This window comes from Lissotriton vulgaris, chromosome 9 (assembly GCF_964263255.1).
Source record: "Lissotriton vulgaris chromosome 9, aLisVul1.2, whole genome shotgun sequence".
NCBI lineage: Eukaryota > Metazoa > Chordata > Amphibia > Caudata > Salamandridae > Lissotriton > Lissotriton vulgaris.
Window position 1 is genome coordinate 26,371,232 of NC_141697.1, and position 20,929 is coordinate 26,392,160.

The window sequence follows — 20,929 nt, forward strand, 5'->3', positions numbered from 1 at the left end:
TCACCAAAGTCGGAAGGGGCAAGGAGATACCCAGGGGTAATCACCAAAGCCGGAAGGGGCAAGGAGATACCCAGGGGGAATCACCAGTACCAGGAGGGGCAAGGAGATACCATGGGGCAATCACCACTACCAGGAGGGGTAAAGAGATACCCAGTGGGAATCACCAGTACCAGGAGGGGCAAGGAGATACCCTGGGGTAATCACCAGATACCCAGGGGCAATCACCAAGACCGGAAGGGGCAAGGAGATACCCAGGGGGATTCTCCAAGGCCGGAAGGGGCAAGGAGATACCGAGGGGTAATCACTAAGGCTGGAAGGGGCAAGGAGATACCCAGGGGTAATCACCAAGGCTGGAAGGGGCAAGGAGATACCCAGGGGTAATCACCAAGGCTGGAAGGGCCAAGGAGATACCCAGGGGGAATCACCAGATACCCAGGGGGAATCACCAGTACCAGGAGGGGCAAGGAGATACTCAGGGGCAATCACCACTACCAGGAGGGGAAAAGAGATACCCAGGGGGAATCACCAGTACCAGGAGGGGCAAGGAGATACCCAGGGGTAATCACCAGATACCCAGGGGCAATCACCAAGGCCGGAAGGGGCAAGGAGATACCCAGGGGTAATCACCAAGGCTGGAAGAGGCAAGGAGATACCCAGGGGTAATCACCAGATACCCAGGGGCAATCACCACTACCAGGAGGGGCAAAGAGATACCCAGGGGGAATCACCAGTACCAGGAGGGGCAAGGAGATACCCAGGGGCAATCAGCACTACCAGGAGGGGCAAAGAGATACCCAGGGGGAATCACCAGTACCAAGAGGGGCAAGGAGATACCCAGGGGTAATCACCAGATACCCAGGGGCAATCACCAAGGCCTGAAGGGGCAAGGAGATACCTAGGGGGAATCACCAAGGCTGAAAGGAGCAAGGAGATTCCCTGGGGTAATCACCAGATACCCAGGGGTAATCACCAAGGCTGGAAGGGGCAAGGAGATACCCAGGCGTAATCACCAGATACCCAGGGGCAATCACCACTACCAGGAGGGGCAAAGAGATACCATGGGGGGAATCACCAGTACCAGGAGGGGAAAGGAGATACCCAGGGGTAATCACCAGATACCCAGGGGCAATCACCAAGGCCGGAAGGGGCAAGGAGATACCCTGGGGCAATCACCAGGGCTGGAAGGGGCAAGGAGATACCCAGGGGTGATCACCAAGGCCGGAAGGGGCAAGGAGATACCTAGGGGCAATCACCAAGGCCGGAAGGGGCAAGGAGATACCCAGGGGCAATCACCAGGGCTGGAAGGGGTAAGGAGATACCGATGGGCCAGCATCAGGGCCGGAAGGTGCCAGCTGATACCCCACTAGCTCAGGGTCAAAAGATGGAGGGAGATAAACCAGGGCTAGGTACTGGAGCCAGAGGTTGCAAGGAGATGCCCCATGGGTCATCACAAGGGCAAGAAGACACCCCTGGAGTCTCTGGAGGGACAAGAAGGTGCCAGGAAATAGCCCAAGGATCACAACTGGGCAGAAGGTACATGTGGATAATCCAGGGGCCACAAACAGGGCCAGAAAGTGCAAAGTGAAACTTCTAGAGCCCCTTAAGGGAGACGAAGGTGCAAGAAGTCACCCTAGGGGCCAACACTTGGGCAAGTGGGTGCCAGGAGACATCCCTGGGGTCACCACTGGGCCTAGAAGATGCAAGGATCGACCCAAGGGGTCACTAATTGGGCCGGATGGAGCAAGAAGACACCCGAGGGTCACCACATGGGCTGTCTGGAAGGTGCAAGGTGATAACTGAGGGGGTCACCATTGAGACTGCCTGTAAGGAGTCAGGAGATACCCAGGAGGTCACCACAGGGGCTGTCTGGAAGGTGCAAGGTGATAACTGAGGGGGTCACCATTGGGACTGCCTGTAAGGAGTCAGGAGATACCCAAGAGGTCACCACAGGGGCTGCCTGTAAGGTGCAAGTAACATGCCCGCCTGGAGTCCCTGCAGATGCCGCGGGGGCACTCCACCTCAGCCCAAGACCCCTGCCTGCACATGCAGACCCATGAGTAGTGTGTGGAGTCTTATACCCTTACCTTCCCCTCTCCCTGGACATACAGACCCATCAGTAGGGGGTGGCGCTGGGGCCCTTACCCTTTACTGCCCCCTCCCTGGGATGCAGACCCATGAGTAGGGGGCGGAGTCTTATACCCTTACCTTCCCCTCTCCCTGGACATACAGGATGGCGCTGGGGCCCTTACCCTTTACTGCCCCCTCCCTGGGATGCAGACCCATGAGTAGGGGGTGGTGCCCAGGGCCCTTAACCTCTTCTCCCCCCCCTGTCCTGCACATGCAGACCCATCAGTAGGGGGTGGCCTGTGAGTTCCTTACCCTTTACTGCCCCTCCCTGGGATGCAGACCCATCAGTAGGGGGTGGCCTGCTGGTTCCTTACCCTTTACTGCCCCCCTCCCTGCACATGCAGACCCATCAGTAGGGGGTGGTGCCCAGGGCCCTTACCCTCTTCTGCCCCGCCCCCTCCTGCACATGCAGACCCATCAGTAGGGGGTGGCCTGTTAATTCCTTACCCTTTACTGCCCCCCTCCCTGCACATGCAGACCCATGAGTAGGGGGTGGTGCCCAGGGCCCTTACCCTCTTCTGCCCCGCCCCCTCCTGCACATGCAGACCCATCAGTAGGGGGTGGCCTGTGGGTTCCTTACCCTTTACTGCCCCCTCCCTGCACATGCAGACCCATCAGTAGGGGGTGGCCCGCTGGTTCCTTACCCTTTACTGCCCCCTCCCTGGGATGCAGACCCATGAGTGGGTGGTGGTGCCCAGGGCCCTTGCCCTCTTCTGCCCCCCCCTCCTGCACATTCAGACCCATCAGTAGGGGGTGGCCTGTGGGTTCCTTACCCTTTACTGCCCCCTCCCTGGGATGCAGACCCATCAGTAGGGGGTGGCCTGTGGGTTCCTTACCCTTTACTGCCCCCTCCCTGCCCATGCAGACCCATCACTAGGGGGTGGCCTGTGAGTTCCTTACTGTTGGACAGGCCACATGAAGGGCCCGCTCCCCCTCTGCCCGACCAGGCCCGAGCCCGGTCCCTCCAGTGTTACACACCACCCCTTCACGTTTTCCGTCCCCTCCGGGACCCCAGTCTCGGAACATCTCGACCTCGTGGGCCCGATCCACTCCTGGGCCGCGCGCCCGACCTGGGCGCCATCTTGGACACTGCACCACGAGGCCGCGTGGCCTCCGATCAACCCTAACCCTGGGCCTGGCCAGGTCTCAGACATCCCGGCACCACCATCCACCCAGGAGGTGAGTGGACTACTTGGCAGGTCAATGGGAGAAAGAGGTGTCGATGGCTCTCCCCCGCCAGGTACCGCTCGCCCCCAGCTCCCCCGGGCGCTGGCTCCACCCTCCTGCTGGGTGTCTGGACTCCCTCATCCCGGACCTCCCGACCTCCAAGTGCGAGGGTCCGGACATCAAAGGGCAACAGCCCTATAACTGAGGCAGCTTCAGAGCAGGAAGGCAGTTGTATCCTGGAGTCGAGAGACGCAGAGAAGAACTCATCCTTGACGGACTACTGGCGCTGCAGTAGCCCTGCCTTGCGAACTATCGTCCTGCCTGCTGGTGCTGCCGCAACCTTCTGAAACCTTCATCGTCGTCGGGACCTGCTGGCGTGGCCGCGGACCGTTTGTAACCACCATCTTCATCGGGACCTGCTGGCTCCGCCGCGGACCGTCGCTACCTTCGACCATCTCGGGACCTGCTGGCTCCGCCGCGGCCCGATCATCTAGAACGCCGAGCTCGAGGATTGAGAGCTATCCATCCACCCATTTGGTAACAAGACTGTCCCGCTACCCCTTTTCCCCACCAGAGACTCGAACCGAGGGGACCCCTGAGTCCAGACCTCCTTGTACCATTTAACCGTACTCGAAGCATTGCTGATAAAGTATTGTTCAACCTTATCCTTGTGTGGTGTCCGTCTGTGGGGGGGAAGTTACTTGTCTGTACGATCGCTGGAGACGGCTCCCCCCGGAGACCTCTCCCCTGATACTCGGCCGACCCTCCCGGTCCGTCTAACATTGGTGGCCAGCGGCGCGATCCGAATCACCGCATAATCGTACAGATAGTAGCTCACCCCACGACGAAATCACGATGTCAACCAAAGAAAGCGGATCCACCGAGAAATTTCAGATGGAGAAATTGGAAGAATACAGCCATCGCGAATTAAAACAATTCTGCATCGAACTAGGTATCGCTACCACCGGTCTAAGTACCAAAGAAGATTTCAAGCATGCCCTAGAGTCCTGGGCAGAAACCGGGGCCGTCAGATCCCCCGACCAAAATATCGCAGCAGGAGAAAAAGACACCACGGCCCCCGAGGAGCGAAGAACGGGTCTCTCGCAAGACGAGATCCAGGAACGAGAAAGAACACGACTACATGAACTAGAGATGGCCCGGCTCAAAATGGATGGTGAACTTAAGTTGGCCGAACAAAAATTAAGCTTAGAGCACCTGCGTCTCCGAGAAGAAAGGGAGGAAAAACAGAGACAAAGGGAGCTTGAGGAAAAAAGACTGGCATATGAACACGAGCGCAACTTAGCTGAGATAGATTTACGCAAGCAGAACAAAGAATTAGGGGTGCCCGAGCAACCCCGCACCCCAGGGACAACAGATAAGAAGGTACACATCCCCAAGGATGTCGTTCGAGAATACTTCCGAGAGGACGACATCCAGCAATGGTTCAAGGCCTACGAAATCGCTATGACCGCCCACCGGATCGATCGAAGCGACTGGGGAGCCGGTCTATGGGGGAGATTCCTCAATGAGGGCCGCAATGCCCTGCTACAACTCCCGGACCATCTGATGACCTCCTATGACCACATGAAAGCTGCCCTCCTCACCCGCTATGGGCTCACACCCGAGATGTACCGTCAGAGGTTCCGAGACTGCACCCGCATCCCGGGTACAACTTGGGTGGACTACGTGAACTATTTCAGCCGAGCCTTCGAGGGCTGGATCAAAGGAAGCAATGTCACAACTTACGAACAACTCTTCAATCTCATGGTATGGGAGCATCTATCAAACAACTGCTTCATTGAGCTCCGGCAGCACCTCCTCGACAGCAAATTGACTGATCCACGGCAGCTCGCCGCCGAGGCTGACCGGTGGGAAATCACCAGAGTGGGCCGAAATGGATCCTATGAACAGAACCGGAACAACCACGGTCAGCACCGTCCCCGAGGAGGAGGAGGGGGCCAAGGACGAGGAAGAGACAACGCTCCGGCCGCCCCCGCTACCAGCACCACCCCCCCGGCCAACCGGGGCAGCACCCCGGCACGACCGGGATACAGAGCCAATGTCACGTGTCACCGATGCCAACGAGTAGGCCACTATGCAAACGACCCAAATTGCCCACAGTACCAGAGCCCAAGACCCCGCCAGGTGGCTGCTGCTGCCCTGGGGGAAGAACAGATCTCCGAGGAGCAGGAAGAATATGAGCAAGAGCATCAAGAATGGGAGCCAGCCGCCATGGCTCTAGCATGCTTAGGGGGGAAAGACATGGTCCCGCGGGTCCCCCTACCCGCTAACACCCAGAAGTACAGCCAATGGGTGAACATCAACGGACGCCGGGCCGAAGCCCTCCGTGACACCGGGGCCAGTGTAACAGCCGTCCGCTGTCACCTGGTGACCCCAGAACAGTTCCTACCAAATATTCTCTGCCCTGTCCGTTCAGCCGATAACTCGGAGAGTCTGTGTCGGATGGCCTGCGTCCCTTTCGAATGGGGAAGGGTCTCCGGCATGTTGAAGGTGACGGTCCGAGACGACGCCCCCGTAGACTGCCTCCTGGGGAATGACCTTGAAAGCTCTCCGTGGGCAGCCGTAGAACGAAGAGAACACCTGGGGATGTTAGGCATCCCGGACTGGGCGTGCGTCACCACCCGGTCCATGGCCGCCCGTGCCAATCCCCAACCCGAAGAACCTGAATGGCCGGCACCTCCTCCACCGGTCGCTCCCGTAGAAGGCACCGACCGTGCCGTCCCCCCAGAACAAGCCCCCGAGGGACTCGCTCAACCTCCGGACCTTTCCGGCCTGGATCAGTGGCACCAAGAGGGGGGGCCCACCCAAGAACAGTTTCGCCAAGAGCAGAAGACCTGTCCCTCCCTCGAGGGACTCCGCCAACAAGCCCTCGCCCAGAGCGCAGGGGATACCTCCGGAACACATTGGGTCTATTGGGACAATGATCTGCTATACAGTGAACAAAAGATCGCGGAGTTGGGGGCCAGTCGAGTGCTAGTGGTGCCCCTCCGTTTTAGAGACTTCTTGCTGAATCTGGCCCACGATGTCCCCCTGGCTGGACACCTGGGTCAGGATAAAACTTACAGCCGCCTAGGGACCCACTTCTTCTGGCCTAAAATGAGGAATGATGTCCTCCAGCATTGCCGATCTTGCCCCACGTGCCAAGCCAGTGGGAAGAGCGGCCGCAAATTAAAAGCCCCCCTGCAACCGTTTCCAGTGGTCACCACCCCGTTCGAGAGGGTCGGGATAGACATTGTGGGGCCCCTGGACCCCCGTACAGCACAAGGACATCGGTTCATCCTGGTACTGGTGGACCACGCCACCCGCTACCCTGAGGCTGTTCCCCTGCGAACTGTGACAGCCCCGGTAGTCGGCCGGGCCTTGATGGGGATCTTCTCCCGTGTGGGTTTCCCCCGAGAAGTCGTCAGCGACAGAGGCACGAACTTTATTTCAAAATATATGAGGTCCCTCTGGCAACAGTGTGGGGTCACCTACTGATTCACGACCCCCTATCACCCTCAAGGAAACGGACTCGTTGAGCGGTTCAACCGCACGCTCAAAGGGATGATTGGGGGGTTGGAAGAGCCCCTCCGTCGCCAGTGGGACGTGCTACTGCCGTGCCTCCTCTTTGCCTATCGAGAGGTCCCCCAGAAGTCCCTCGGCTTCAGCCCGTTTGAACTCTTGTATGGACACCCTGTGCGCGGGCCGCTCAGCCTAGTCAAAGAAGGCTGGGAAATGCCCCCTCTAAAGAACCCTCCAGATGTCTTCAAATACCTCCTAACCCTCCGCAACCAGACCCGACGGTTCAGAGAGCTGGCAAAAGCAAACTTGGAGGCCAGTCAAGAGGACATGAAAAAGTGGTATGACCAAAATGCCTCCTCCATTGAATTTGAACCCGGCCAACAAGTATGGGTGATGTCTCCCACCGAACCATGCGCCCTGCAAGACAAGTGGACGGGGCCCTTCAAAGTAGTCGAGCGCAAGGGCCCTGTCACCTATCTCATCGACCTGGAATCTTCACGGAACCCCCTCCGGGTCCTCCACGCTAATAGACTGAAACCCCATTTCGTGCGTTCAGAACTCAGCCTCCTGATGGCCACAGATAATGGGGTCGAAGAAGACTCCGAACCCCTCCCTGACCTCCTACGGACTCGGGAGAAAGACGGCTCCGTGGACGGGGTCCGGCTCTCGGAAGCTCTCACCCTGGAACAACGCCAAGAATGCCGAGACCTTCTGTTGCAGTTCGCCAGCCTGTTCTCCCTCACCCCAGGTGTCACCTCCTGGTGTGTGCACGACGTGGACACGGGGGACAGCCCCCCTGTCCGCCACCGGGCCTACCGCGTACCAGATCGGGTACGGGCCTGCATCCAAGAAGAAGTAACCAAGATGCTCACGCTCGGGGTCATTGAGCCCTCAGACAGCCCCTGGGCCAGCCCAGTAGTACTGGTCCCCAAAGCAGCCACCCCCGGCACCACGCCAGAACTCCGGTTCTGCGTCGACTACCGGGGCTTGAATGCAGTCACCAGAACAGACGCACATCCCATCCCCCGGGCAGATGAACTAATCGACCGCATGGGAGCTGCCCGCTACCTCAGCATTTTCGACCTGACGGCGGGCTACTGGCAGATCGGCCTCACACCCCGGGCCCAAGAACGGTCTGCGTTTTCCACTCCTGACGGCCATTATCATTTCAAGGTCATGCCCTTCGGCATGAAGAATGCCCCAGCAACGTTTCAGCGACTCGTTAATCAGGTCTTGGCCGGGCTCGAAGGATTCAGCGCCGCCTACCTAGACGACATCGCTGTATACAGCCACCACTGGTCCGACCACCTCCACCACCTCCAAGAGGTGCTACAGGCCCTTCAGCGAGCTGGCCTCACGATCAAGGCCAGCAAATGCCAGATCGGTCAGGGGTCCGTGACCTACCTCGGACACCAGGTGGGAAGCGGCTTGGTGGCCCCTCTGCAGCTCAAGATCGCCGCCATCCAGTCCTGGCAGCCCCCCATCACCCAGACCGAGGTACGCGCCTTTCTGGGACTCACGGGCTATTACCGACGGTTCGTGAAGGACTATGGTAGCATAGTGGGGCCCCTCACAGAACTCACGTCCAAAAATCAACCAAAGAAGGTCAACTGGACCCCAGATTGTCAAACAGCCTTCGAACAACTGAAGGCCGCCATGTGCTCCGCCCCTGTGCTCCAGGCCCCCGACTACAGCCGGGAATTCGTCGTCCAGACGGATGCCTCTGACCATGGCATTGGGGCGGTCCTGTCTCAATTGAACCCCGAAGGCCTTGATCAGCCAGTGGCCTTCATCAGCAGGCGACTCCTGCCCCGAGAGCAACGCTGGAGCACCATCGAGAGGGAGGCCTTCGCCGTGGTATGGGCCCTCAAAAAGCTCCGACCCTACCTCTTTGGCACACACTTTCGGGTACAGACCGATCATCGACCCCTGCAGTGGCTGATGCAGATGCGGGGGGAGAACCCAAAACTACTACGTTGGTCTATCTCCCTACAGGGGATGGACTTCACTGTGGAACATCGACCTGGGCAAGACCACGCCAACGCGGATGGCCTGTCACGCTTTTTCCGCCTCGACGAGGAGAGTCCCCAAGAGGATGGGTGACTCTCCCCGCCTTCAGCTGGGGGGGACGCATGTTGGACAGGCCACATGAAGGGCCCGCTCCCCCTCTGCCCGACCAGGCCCGAGCCCGGTCCCTCCAGTGTTACACACCACCCCTTCACGTTTTCCGTCCCCTCCGGGACCCCAGTCTCGGAACATCTCGACCTCGTGGGCCCGATCCACTCCTGGGCCGCGCGCCCGACCTGGGCGCCATCTTGGACACTGCACCACGAGGCCGCGTGGCCTCCGATCGACCCTAACCCTGGGCCTGGCCAGGTCTCAGACATCCCGGCACCACCATCCACCCAGGAGGTGAGTGGACTACTTGGCAGGTCAATGGGAGAAAGAGGTGTCGATGGCTCTCCCCCGCCAGGTACCGCTCGCCCCCAGCTCCCCCGGGCGCTGGCTCCACCCCCCTGCTGGGTGTCTGGACTCCCTCATCCCGGACCTCCCGACCTCCAAGTGCGAGGGTCCGGACATCAAAGGGCAACAGCCCTATAACTGAGGCAGCTTCAGAGCAGGAAGGCAGTTGTATCCTGGAGTCGAGAGACGCAGAGAAGAACTCATCCTTGACGGACTACTGGCGCTGCCGTAGCCCTGCCTTGCGAACTATCGTCCTGCCTGCTGGCGCTGCCGCAACCTTCTGAAACCTTCATCGTCGTCGGGACCTGCTGGCGTGGCCGCGGACCGTTTGTAACCACCATCTTCATCGGGACCTGCTGGCTCCGCCGCGGACCGTCGCTACCTTCGACCATCTCGGGACCTGCTGGCTCCGCCGCGGCCCGATCATCTAGAACGCCGAGCTCGAGGATTGAGAGCTATCCATCCACCCATTTGGTAACAAGACTGTCCCGCTACCCCTTTTCCCCACCAGAGACTCGAACCGAGGGGACCCCTGAGTCCAGACCTCCTTGTACCATTTAACCGTACTCGAAGCATTGCTGATAAAGTATCGTTCAACCTTATCCTTGTGTGGTGTCCGTCTGTGGGGGGGAAGTTACTTGTCTGTACGATCGCTGGAGACGGCTCCCCCCGGAGACCTCTCCCCTGATACTCGGCCGACCCTCCCGGTCCGTCTAACACTTACCCTTTACTGCCCCCCTCCCTGCCCATGCAGACCCATCAGTAGGGGGTGGCCTGTGGGTTCCTTACCCTTTACTGCCCCCCTCCCTGCACATGCAGACCCATCAGTAGGGGGTGGCCTGTGGGTTCCTTACCCTTTACTGCCCCCCTCCCTGCACATGCAGACCCATCAGTAGGGGGTGGCCTGTGGGTTCCTTACCCTTTACTGCCCCCTCCCTGCACATGCAGACCCATCAGTAGGCGGTGGCCTGTTGGTTCCTTACCCTTTACTGCCCCCTCCCTGCACATGCAGACCCATGAGTAGAGAGTGGCACCTTAGACCCTTACCCGTTGTTTCCCGCGGTGCTGCCTTTCGACATGTCGGCAAACTCCTCCTTGCGCCGGCTGCTGCGCGCGTACTGCTCGCTGAAGATCTTCAGGGACATCTGATCAACCGCGTCCCTCTTGGCTTCCAGGGAGCAGAGCTGCACCTCGGCCTGCAGGGGGCGCAAAGGAGGAAATGTGGGTGAGGGTGTGGGGTAGACGCATTCAGAAATATTATCATAGCACCTTTATGTCCAAGGGGGCTGCTGAATGGTGGCCACAGGCTGAAACATCAGCAAAGGGCTGAAATGTGTGCAGGGAGATACATTGTCTGTGCACAGAAGTTCTTGTGATACTAAGAACAATTGTTCCTATTGGCAAGAATATACAACAATAGACCATACTCAATAGTGTATTTACATCAACATCAAATGATGTATAAGAGAGAGAAAAAAAATCAGATGCACTATGAAAGTCAATTCAATTCTTTATATTTCTTTTATCAAAGAAAATGCCGTTACATACAATCAATATTTTTCGGTTGCTCCTTATAGTGCATAAGAGAAAGTGCTCGTGGGAGTGCTCAAGTGGCGTGTAAGAAAAGGGAAAGATGAATCTGAAAGTTATAGACAACCATAAGGGCAGTGGCAGGGAAGGTGTCCCTGCGGTGAGCCTGTCAGGAAGGGTCTCAAGTATTATAAAATATATCCAAAGAACAAAAAGAGGTGATATCAAAGCACGTCTGTCTTTAGGATAAGAAAACAATTCAGGCTAGTGTAGGTCTGTTGTTAACGTTTCGACCCAGATGATAAGAGTGCCAATCAGGCGGGTCTTCATCAGGACATAAAAGGAGAGTGATCATCCTTCAGTGGTGTGGAAGAGTCACGCACAATCTGAGGGCGTGGATGGGCCGACACTCTCCTTATGCAACCTTGCGTGTGAGCGGAAGATCTGATCCTGTTGAAGATACCAAGGGGACCGCCTGTTCACGGTAAAATCAATGTAAATTCATGGATAGAAGAGCCCATAATCGATTGAATCGGTACGGGTCACTGGCTTCTGTATGATAAGTCTGGGTTAGAGGTGACCCTAATTAATCAAAGTGTGTGGTCAGTCGCTGAATTACTATCTTGTCACATCAGTGACATAGAAATGTAGGTTAATACGTTTCATCTGTCAAAATAAATTATTGATGATGATAATGAATAGTGAATAGGGGTTTTGGGTGGACGCACTGCGTGTGATGAAAGGCGTTTCAACTGTTGTAAGGCGCTCCGGAGTAACACCCTCCGACAAGGGGTGTGAGTGAATGCTTGAGGTTGCACTACCCAAATTTGAGAAGTGACCCCCGGGCTCCTTGCTAGTCCTGGTAATCAGGTTTCCACTCTTAGTGATTCATGTTTCAAACGTTAGTTTTTTATTGTATCAAACAAAACTCTTGTTATATTCACAAGAATATGCTTCATTCCATGAATAAATTCATTTTTCGAAATAACATTTCAATCAATCCCATTTCAATAAATCCCAATGCATTTCGGCAATGGTATTGCCTTCTTCCAGGGGATAATTGTCTACAATGAGGAAAAAAATATAACCGAATCAAAATGCTGCAAAGCAGAAAACATGTGAAAGTATGACTAAAAAAAGTGCCATTTTAAATTACCGCTGGTCGGGTGAAAGGATTTGGAAGTAAAAATCCGTGCAGGTTAACCGATTTGAAGAGTGAGGGATCAAAGCGGGTTAGAAAAGGCAGAGTGGGAATCGTGTGTTCCGAAAAGAGCGTCTATAGGCATGCAACCTGCTAAAAAGTGAAACGAGAAATCTACGTGAACCCGAAAATGTGCACCCCGTGGTTGCAACGCTTACCGTGTTAATAATGTCGGTGGCTTCTTAGTGTGTCGGGTTCCGCACTGTTTGATAAATCCCGGGTGAATATAAGCGGTCGGGTGATTACTGCGTGGCTAATGACGTTTGCTACTATGCGCCCAAGGAGTGTCATAAAGATAGAGAGAGGACTAAAGCCGGGTGAAACTGTGAAAAGTAAATAAATGGAGTCTCATAGCAACGAAGGTGATGAGAATGGTGAACATGTAATAAAGAATAACGGATAATAAACTGGACAACGTATGGTGTTAACCAAAACTGAATAATCAAAAAAACGGGTAAACAACATAGGATCATGTTAAAACACAGATTTACAAAACTAAAACAAACGAAACTAAAAGGGAAATGCCCATCAGTCACAATTAGGAACGAATTCAATGATACTGCAATGAATGTTCAAAGGTAACAGGCAAATTCTACGCGATCATTAAGACCATTAGGTTTCATGCTGGATAAAGTGAAAATCCAGTAGTTTTCACGTTTCAAAAGTTCATTATGATTATCCTTTCCTTGTTCTCTGAGAACAGTCTCCAATGCGCAAAATCTCAGTTGGCTGATTCCATGGCCCATTGTGGATGGAAGCTTGAATAGTGGACAGTATTATTCCTGTCAGTTTGTTTTCTGAACAGACTTGACAAAATAAACCTTATAACACCAACACAGAAACTTCTTCATCCGAAGACGACTCGTTGAACGCACAAGGCAGAAGAACTCGTGTTACCCTTCAAAAACCAACTACAACCCCAGTGGCACCTGAATTCCAATCAACATCAACGGAGCCTTTTTTAGAGGTAGGCCCAGAACAAGAAGACCCAGGAGGTCAAAAAGAAAAAACCAAAGAACCGCCACAGACTCGGACGGCAACCAGCAAGAAGGAGAAAGTGAAGGGCAAACAACAACAGACAACCTAGTCATAAATATTTCAGATTTCCAGCTCAACACCACCCAAATCAAAACCCTACAGAAAGGTACTTCATTTATACCAACGTCAAGCACCAACAGACTGGAACTAGAAGTCTCATTTTTCAAATTGATGAGGAAACTCCGCCTTAGACATTATTTTCAAAATATTGTTCAACCTTCCGACATCTTGGAAGAAGATCAACTCTTGGGACTAAGACCTCGTAGTACCTTCTTAGCACCTGTGTCACATAAAAGTTTAGACACCTTCGAGACCTTGGTTAAAAAAGACCTTGCCAAATTCAACTTTCAACCCAAGTTCAAATACAAGAATCTGACTGTCAAGGAACATACCACGCTTAGATCTATTGCATCTAACCAGCAAATAACATGTGTCAAAGCTGATAAAGGAGGGGCAATTGTAATTTTAAACACCACCTACTATGAAGAACAGGCATCCCTTCACCTCTCGGATTCCAACACTTATCATAAACTTCCCAATGATCCCACTTCTGAATACAAGACACTACTTGATTCGATCATCAGCAAAGCTCTAAACAATGAAGTAATTACTACTAAAACCAGCAGATACCTAACAACTCAGTACCCAAAGAGCCCAAAAATTTTTCTAGTTCCTAAAATTCATAAAAATCTTCAGACGCCTCCTTGTAGGCCTATAGTATCTACATGTGGAAGCATTCACGACCCAGTGGGGAAATTCTTGGACAGACACTTTCAGAATTTCGTTTTTTCAATACCTACTTTTTTGAGAGACACCACCCACTTCCTAAACAAACTCAAAACCGTGGAAATTGATGATTTCACGAACTTATTTCTGTGCACAGTGGATGTAACAGCTTTATACACATCCATCCCCCACTCCATGGGTATGGAGGCAGTGGAACACTGTCTGTTGAGGACAGAATTGGACCAAAACTTGAAAATATTCCTAATGGAACTTCTGGAATTTTCACTACTGCATAGCTACTTTACGTGGAAAAATGAGTGGTTTCACCAACTAACCGGCACATCAATGGGCAATTCGGCCGCACCGGCCTATGCAAATATGTTTATGCACAGGTTCGAACAGGATCACATTTTGAGCAAAACCACATGGAATCATCATTTGAAAATATTCGTCAGATTCATTGATGACATCTTCCTTTTGTGGCAAGGCCCCAAAGAAATTTTAATGGATGAACTTATCAAACTCAATTCCATTGATCCACGTTTACAGTTTACCTTTGAGGTGCAAGCACAATCCATCAACTATCTAGATGTCAAAATTTCCAAAACTCACATCGGATTTGAGACAAGTCTGTTCAGAAAACAAACTGACAGGAATAATACTGTCCACTATTCAAGCTTCCATCCACAACCTCTCAAAAATCATTTACCTTATAGTCAGCTCATCCGAGCCAAAAGAATCACGTCCGAATCCGACAGATATGACACTGAAGCCAACACAATCACAACACGTTTTAAAGCCAGAGGATACCCTGACCAGATTCTTGACCAGGCTAAAACAAGATGTTCAACCAAAACCAGAGACGATCTACTAAAAACCTCCATCAATCAAAAGACTGATGTCATCACCGTAGTTTCTAAATATTCCACCTCTAGTCGCAAATTCAAGCAAACCATCAAAAGACATTGGGACATACTTAGAGTGGAACCTGGTTTCAATAAAGTCTTTGAAACAGAACCTATTTTTGCTTATACCCGAGCTAAAAACATCGGTGAAATTATTAAACACTCTATAACTGAAAGACAAATATATAAAGGCACCACACCCTGCTGGAATTGCAACCATTGCAACAGCGTAATAAAAGGTACAACAGTCAGTCACCCCATGAAGGGGAATCAAATAAAAATCAGAGCCACAGCAACTTGTGACACTTCCAATGTCGTGTACATGCTGAAATGCCCTTGTGGCAAGATTTATGTTGGGCAAACCGAAAGGAAACTTAAAATACGATTAACGGAACATAAATCCAACATCAGGACCCGTCAAATTAAATCTACGGTAGCACAACATTTTTTGGAAGCGGGCCATGGAATCAGCCAACTGAGATTTTGCGCATTGGAGACTGTTCTCAGAGAACAAGGAAAGGATAATCATAATGAACTTTTGAAACGTGAAAACTACTGGATTTTCACTTTATCCAGCATGAAACCTAATGGTCTTAATGATCGCGTAGAATTTGCCTGTTACCTTTGAACATTCATTGCAGTATCATTGAATTCGTTCCTAATTGTGACTGATGGGCATTTCCCTTTTAGTTTCGTTTGTTTTAGTTTTGTAAATCTGTGTTTTAACATGATCCTATGTTGTTTACCCGTTTTTTTGATTATTCAGTTTTGGTTAACACCATACGTTGTCCAGTTTATTATCCGTTATTCTTTATTACATGTTCACCATTCTCATCACCTTCGTTGCTATGAGACTCCATTTATTTACTTTTCACAGTTTCACCCGGCTTTAGTCCTCTCTCTATCTTTATGACACTCCTTGGGCGCATAGTAGCAAACGTCATTAGCCACGCAGTAATCACCCGACCGCTTATATTCACCCGGGATTTATCAAACAGTGCGGAACCCGACACACTAAGAAGCCACCGACATTATTAACACGGTAAGCGTTGCAACCACGGGGTGCACATTTTCGGGTTCACGTAGATTTCTCGTTTCACTTTTTAGCAGGTTGCATGCCTATAGACGCTCTTTTCGGAACACACGATTCCCACTCTGCCTTTTCTAACCCGCTTTGATCCCTCACTCTTCAAATCGGTTAACGTGCACGGATTTTTACTTCCAAATCCTTTCACCCGACCAGCGGTAATTTAAAATGGCACTTTTTTTAGTCATACTTTCACATGTTTTCTGCTTTGCAGCATTTTGATTCGGTTATATTTTTTTCCTCATTGTAGACAATTATCCCCTGGAAGAAGGCAATACCATTGCCGAAATGCATTGGGATTTATTGAAATGGGATTGATTGAAATGTTATTTCGAAAAATGAATTTATTCATGGAATGAAGCATATTCTTGTGAATATAACAAGAGTTTTGTTTGATACAATAAAAAACTAACGTTTGAAACATGAATCACTAAGAGTGGAAACCTGATTACCAGGACTAGCAAGGAGCCCGGGGGTCACTTCTCAAATTTGGGTAGTGCAACCTCAAGATAATGAATAGTGCTCACGTCCTAATTAAATATATCGACTATTGCAGAGTGAAAGTTACCAAGGTGCCTGCACCACTATCCAGCAGAACAGGGTCAAATACGGTAAAAACTAAGCCACAATAAGATATACATACAACCAGTTAAACTGATTTGGAAATGGGACTATCTCATTTTATTCTGTCTGTTCTTTCCTCTATATTCCTTTCTTTACTTAGTAAAATGTTGCACTTTGGATTCTATCTCTGTTACATTCGGTGTCCGAGTGAAGGCACTTATATCATAGATAATGTGTAAAGTATTTGTTAACAAGAAAATATGTTTAGATTAAGAAAATTAGTTCTCAGTGTATTTTTAATTGTTTGTAGGTTCACCTGTGGCATTTCCTGATGAAGGCGCTAATTGCACCGAAACGCGCGTTGAAGATTTATTTCTGCCACCCTTGATTTTAATTGTAATTTTAGGACATTTGTGTATGAAGAATTACAAAATTGTTAGTTCAACAAATGTACTATGTAATGCCACCAATGTGATGTCTTTTTGAATAGAAATTGTTTCGAGATAAATTTTATACTGATTTGTTGTAATGAAAATATTTTCCTTAATACAGTAACTTTTTTGGTCACACTGAGCTCTTTTCTTCTTGCCTTATCTCTATTTGTCTAATCAATTTGTTTTATTCTGATATATTGCACTTTGTCTAGGAACGTTATCGATTGTATCTTGTCGCAATATCCTGTCCTCGCAAGGAAACGTAACTGTCAGCCATTTTGGGTCACCTCTAAACCGGACTCCTTAAACAGAAGCCATTGACCCATACCGATTCAATCGATTATGGGCTCTTCTATCTGTTAATTTACATTGATTTTACCATGAACTGGCGGTCCCCTTGGATTGTTCAACATGATCAGATCTCCGGCCCACACGCAAGGCTACCTACGGAGCCTGTCAGCCCATCCACGCCCTCAGATTGTGCGTGACTCTTCCACACCACTGAAGGTTGATCACTCTCCTTCTTTTATGTCCAGATGAAGACCCGCCAGATTGGCACTCTGATCATCCGGGTCGAAACGTTGACAACAGAACTACACAAGCCTGAATTGTTTTCTTATCCTAAAGACAGATGTGCTTTGATTCATCACCTCTTTTTCTTCTTTGGATATATTTTATAACACTTGAGACCTTTCCTGACAGGCACAGGCTTACCGCAGTGACACCTTCCCTGCCACTGCCCTTATTATTGATTATAACTCCCAGATTCCTGGGTGGCAGTCGGGTGGAGGCCTTTGGCCAGGAAGGTTGGTAAGCCTTGCCCCAAACCGATGGGCTGCTGGTCCCACTCAACCAGAACCACTGATCCCTGGGAGAGACTGGGGCGGGGGGACATTGCACGCCCCCCGATCGGACCCAAAAGAAGAGGTCCATGTTCCTGCAAATGCAGCCACGGCCCGTGGAGGGAGTTTCGGGAATTTCGTAGCGCACCCTGCATCGCAAAATGCGCATTTTGCGATGCAGGGTGCGCTACGAAATTCATTTTATTTATTAAATTGTTTACTAAGCTTCAATTATCCATACTCCAGTTTTTAGCACCCCCCCCTGCCCCTCCCCCGCCCCGCCCCACCGAAACTCCCTCCAGGGGCCGTGGCTGTGCAAAAGAGAACGCTGTCGCAATGCAGAAGCATTTGGAGAGTCGGACTCAAAAGCGCCGTGATGCGGACTTCAGATGTATGCAACGCTATATAAAAATTGAAACATATGAAAGAAACAGAGGTTGTGCAGTGGAGCAAAAACCTACGGGCACAGGTCACGGGGCGTTCACATCGGGGACACAGATGGGGCACAGGGTCACGGGCGTTCACATCGGGGACACAGATGTTCATGGAAAAGAATATTCCGGAACCGTCAAAATCCCCGGATGTCTTTGAAGGAGGGAAGCGGACGGAGCGCCCTGGAACCCGGGGCCGCCGGTTAGGAGCAGAGGCCAGACGGAGCGGAAAAAGGGACTTTGAGGTGACGGTGGTTTTATAAGGCGCCTGGTGCCGCTTCAAGGGGCCTCGGAGCGCTCGGTAAAAGAGAAACGGAGTCAAGAGCAGCCTTTGACCCACAGCCAGTCCGACGGGAAGAACCCCCCCAAACCCAGTGCCAAAGCTAAACCATGCACTGCCCCCTCACCTCGCCCCTCATCCCACAGATAAGTGAACCCCAGACCAGTCTGGGGAGCACCGGACTCCAGCGCAGGACTGGACCCTGAAATCAGCCCCAGGGACAACAAAGGGTTCAAAACACTCCAACTGACAAAGGTAAACCGCAGACTGGGCCCCAAATCAACCCAGAAAAACAAAAACTGCTGGGTTAGATCCCAGAATAATCCGCGTAGACACAAAAGTGAAATACAAAGTGAGCAGCCGCCTGCAGGAAGTACCAAAGAGAGCTGACTCCTGCAGGAAGGACCATAGAGAGCAGACCATAGAGAGCAGACTCCTGCAGGAAGGACCAAAGAGAGCAGACTCCTGCAGGACCATAGAGAGCAGACTTCTGCAGGAAGGACCATAGAGAGCAGACTCCTGAAGGAAGGACCATAGAGAGCAGACTCCCGCAGGAAGGACCGAAGAGGGCCGACTCCTGCAGGAAGGACCGAAGAGGACCGACTCCTGCAGGAAGGATCAAAGAGAGCTGACTCCTGCAGGAAGGACCAAAGAGAGCAGACTCCTGCAGGAAGGACCATAGAGAGCAGACTCCTGCAGGAAGGACCATAGAGAGCAGACTCCCGCAGGAAGGACCGAAGAGGGCCGACTCCTGCAGGAAGGACCGAAAGGGCCGACTCCTACAGGAAGGACCATAAGAGAGCAGACTCCTGCAGGAAGGACCATAGAGAGCAGACTCCCGCAGGAAGGACCAAAGAGAGCAGACTCCTGCAGGAAGGACCATAGAGAGCAGACTCCTGCAGGAAGGACCATAGAGAGCAGACTCCTGCAGGAAGGACCAAAGAGGGCCGACTCCTGCAGGAAGGACCAAAGAGAGCAGACTCCTGCAGGAAGGACCATAGAGAGCAGACTCCTGCAGGAAGGACCAAAGAGGGCCGACTCCTGCAGGAAGGACCAAAGAGAGCAGACTCCTGCAGGAAGGACCATAGAGAGCAGACTCCTGCAGGAAGGACCATAGAGAGCAGACTCCTGCAGGAAGGACCGAAGAGGACCGACTCCTGCAGGAAGGACCAAAGAGAGCAGACTCCTGCAGGAAGGACCAAAGAGAGCAGACTCCTGCAGGAAGGACCATAGAGAGCAGACTAATGCAGGAAGGACCAAAGAGAGCAGACTCCTGCAGGAAGAACCATAGAGAGCAGACTCCTGCAGGAAGGACCATAGAGAGCAGACTCCCGCAGGAAGGACCGAAGAGGGCCGACTCCTGCAGGAAGGACCGAAGAGGGCCGACTCCTGCAGGAAGGACCATAGAGAGCAGACTCCTGCAGGAAGGACCATAGAGAGCAGACTCCCGCAGGAAGGACCAAAGAGAGCAGACTCCTGCAGGAAGGACCATAGAGAGCAGACTCCTGCAGGAAGGACCAAAGAGGGCCGACTCCTGCAGGAAGGACCGAAGAGGGCCGACTCCTGCAGGAAGGACCGAAGAGAGCAGACTCCTGCAGGAAGGACCGAAGAGGGCCGACTCCTGCAGGAAGGACTGAGTGGGCCGACTCCTGCAGGAAGGACCATGGAAAGCAGACTCCTGCAGGAAGGACCATAGAGAGCAGACTCCTGCAGGAAGGACCAAAGAGGGCCGACTCCTGCAGGAAGGACTGAGAGGGCCGACTCCTGCAGGAAGGACCGAAGAGGGCCGACTCCTGCAGGAAGGACTGAGAGGGCCGACTCCTGCAGGAAGGACTGAGAGGGCCGACTCCTGCAGGAAGGACTGAGAGGGCCGACTCCTGCAGGAAGGACCAAAGAGGGCCGACTCCTGCAGGAAGGACTGAGTGGGCCGACTCCTGCAGGAAGGACTGAGTGGGCCGACTCCTGCAGGAAGGACCATGGAGAGCCGACTCCTGCAGGAAGGACCATGGAGAGCAGACTCCTGCAGGAAGGACCAAAGAGGGACGACTCCTGCAGGAAGGACTGAGAGGGCCGACTCCTGCAGGAAGGACCGAAGAGGGCCGACTCCTGCAGGAAGGACCAAAGAGAGCTGACTCCTGAAGGAAGGACCCTAGAGAGCAGACTCCTGCAGGAAGGACCGAGAGGGCAGACTCCTGCAGGAAGGACCGAAGGAGGGCAGAGTCCTGCAGGAAGGACCGAAGAGGGCCGACTCCTGCAGGGAGGACCAAAAGGGTCAGGCTCCTGCAGGGAGAACCATAGAGAGCAGACTACTCCTGCAGGAAGGACCATAGCGAGCAGACTCCTGCAGGAAGAACCCTAGAGAGCAGACTCCTGAAGGAAGGACCGAGAGGGCAGGCTCCTGCAGGGAGTACCAAAGAGAGCAGACTCCTGCAGGAAGGACCAAAGAGAGCAGATTCCTGAAGGAAGGCCCAAAGGGGGCGGTCTCCTGAAGGAAGGCCCAAAGGGGGCGGTCTCCTGAAGGAAGGCCCACCCAAGGGGGCAGACTCCTGAAGGAAGGCCCAAATGGGGCAGACACCTGCAGGAAGGACCAAATGGGTCAGACTCCTGCAGGA

General features: G+C 52.6%; 1 protein-coding gene across 1 annotated transcript in view; it reads right to left on the reverse strand.

The window, feature by feature from the left end:
- The window catches only part of AKAP6 (A-kinase anchoring protein 6), a 593,433-nt gene that overhangs the window by 192,460 nt on the left and 380,044 nt on the right, over positions 1–20,929 (reverse strand). Inside the window, exon 7 of the mRNA XM_086936952.1 lies at positions 10,327–10,475. Within this exon, the coding sequence (XP_086793078.1) occupies positions 10,327–10,475 (149 nt within the window). The remainder of the gene's footprint in view (positions 1–10,326; positions 10,476–20,929) is intronic.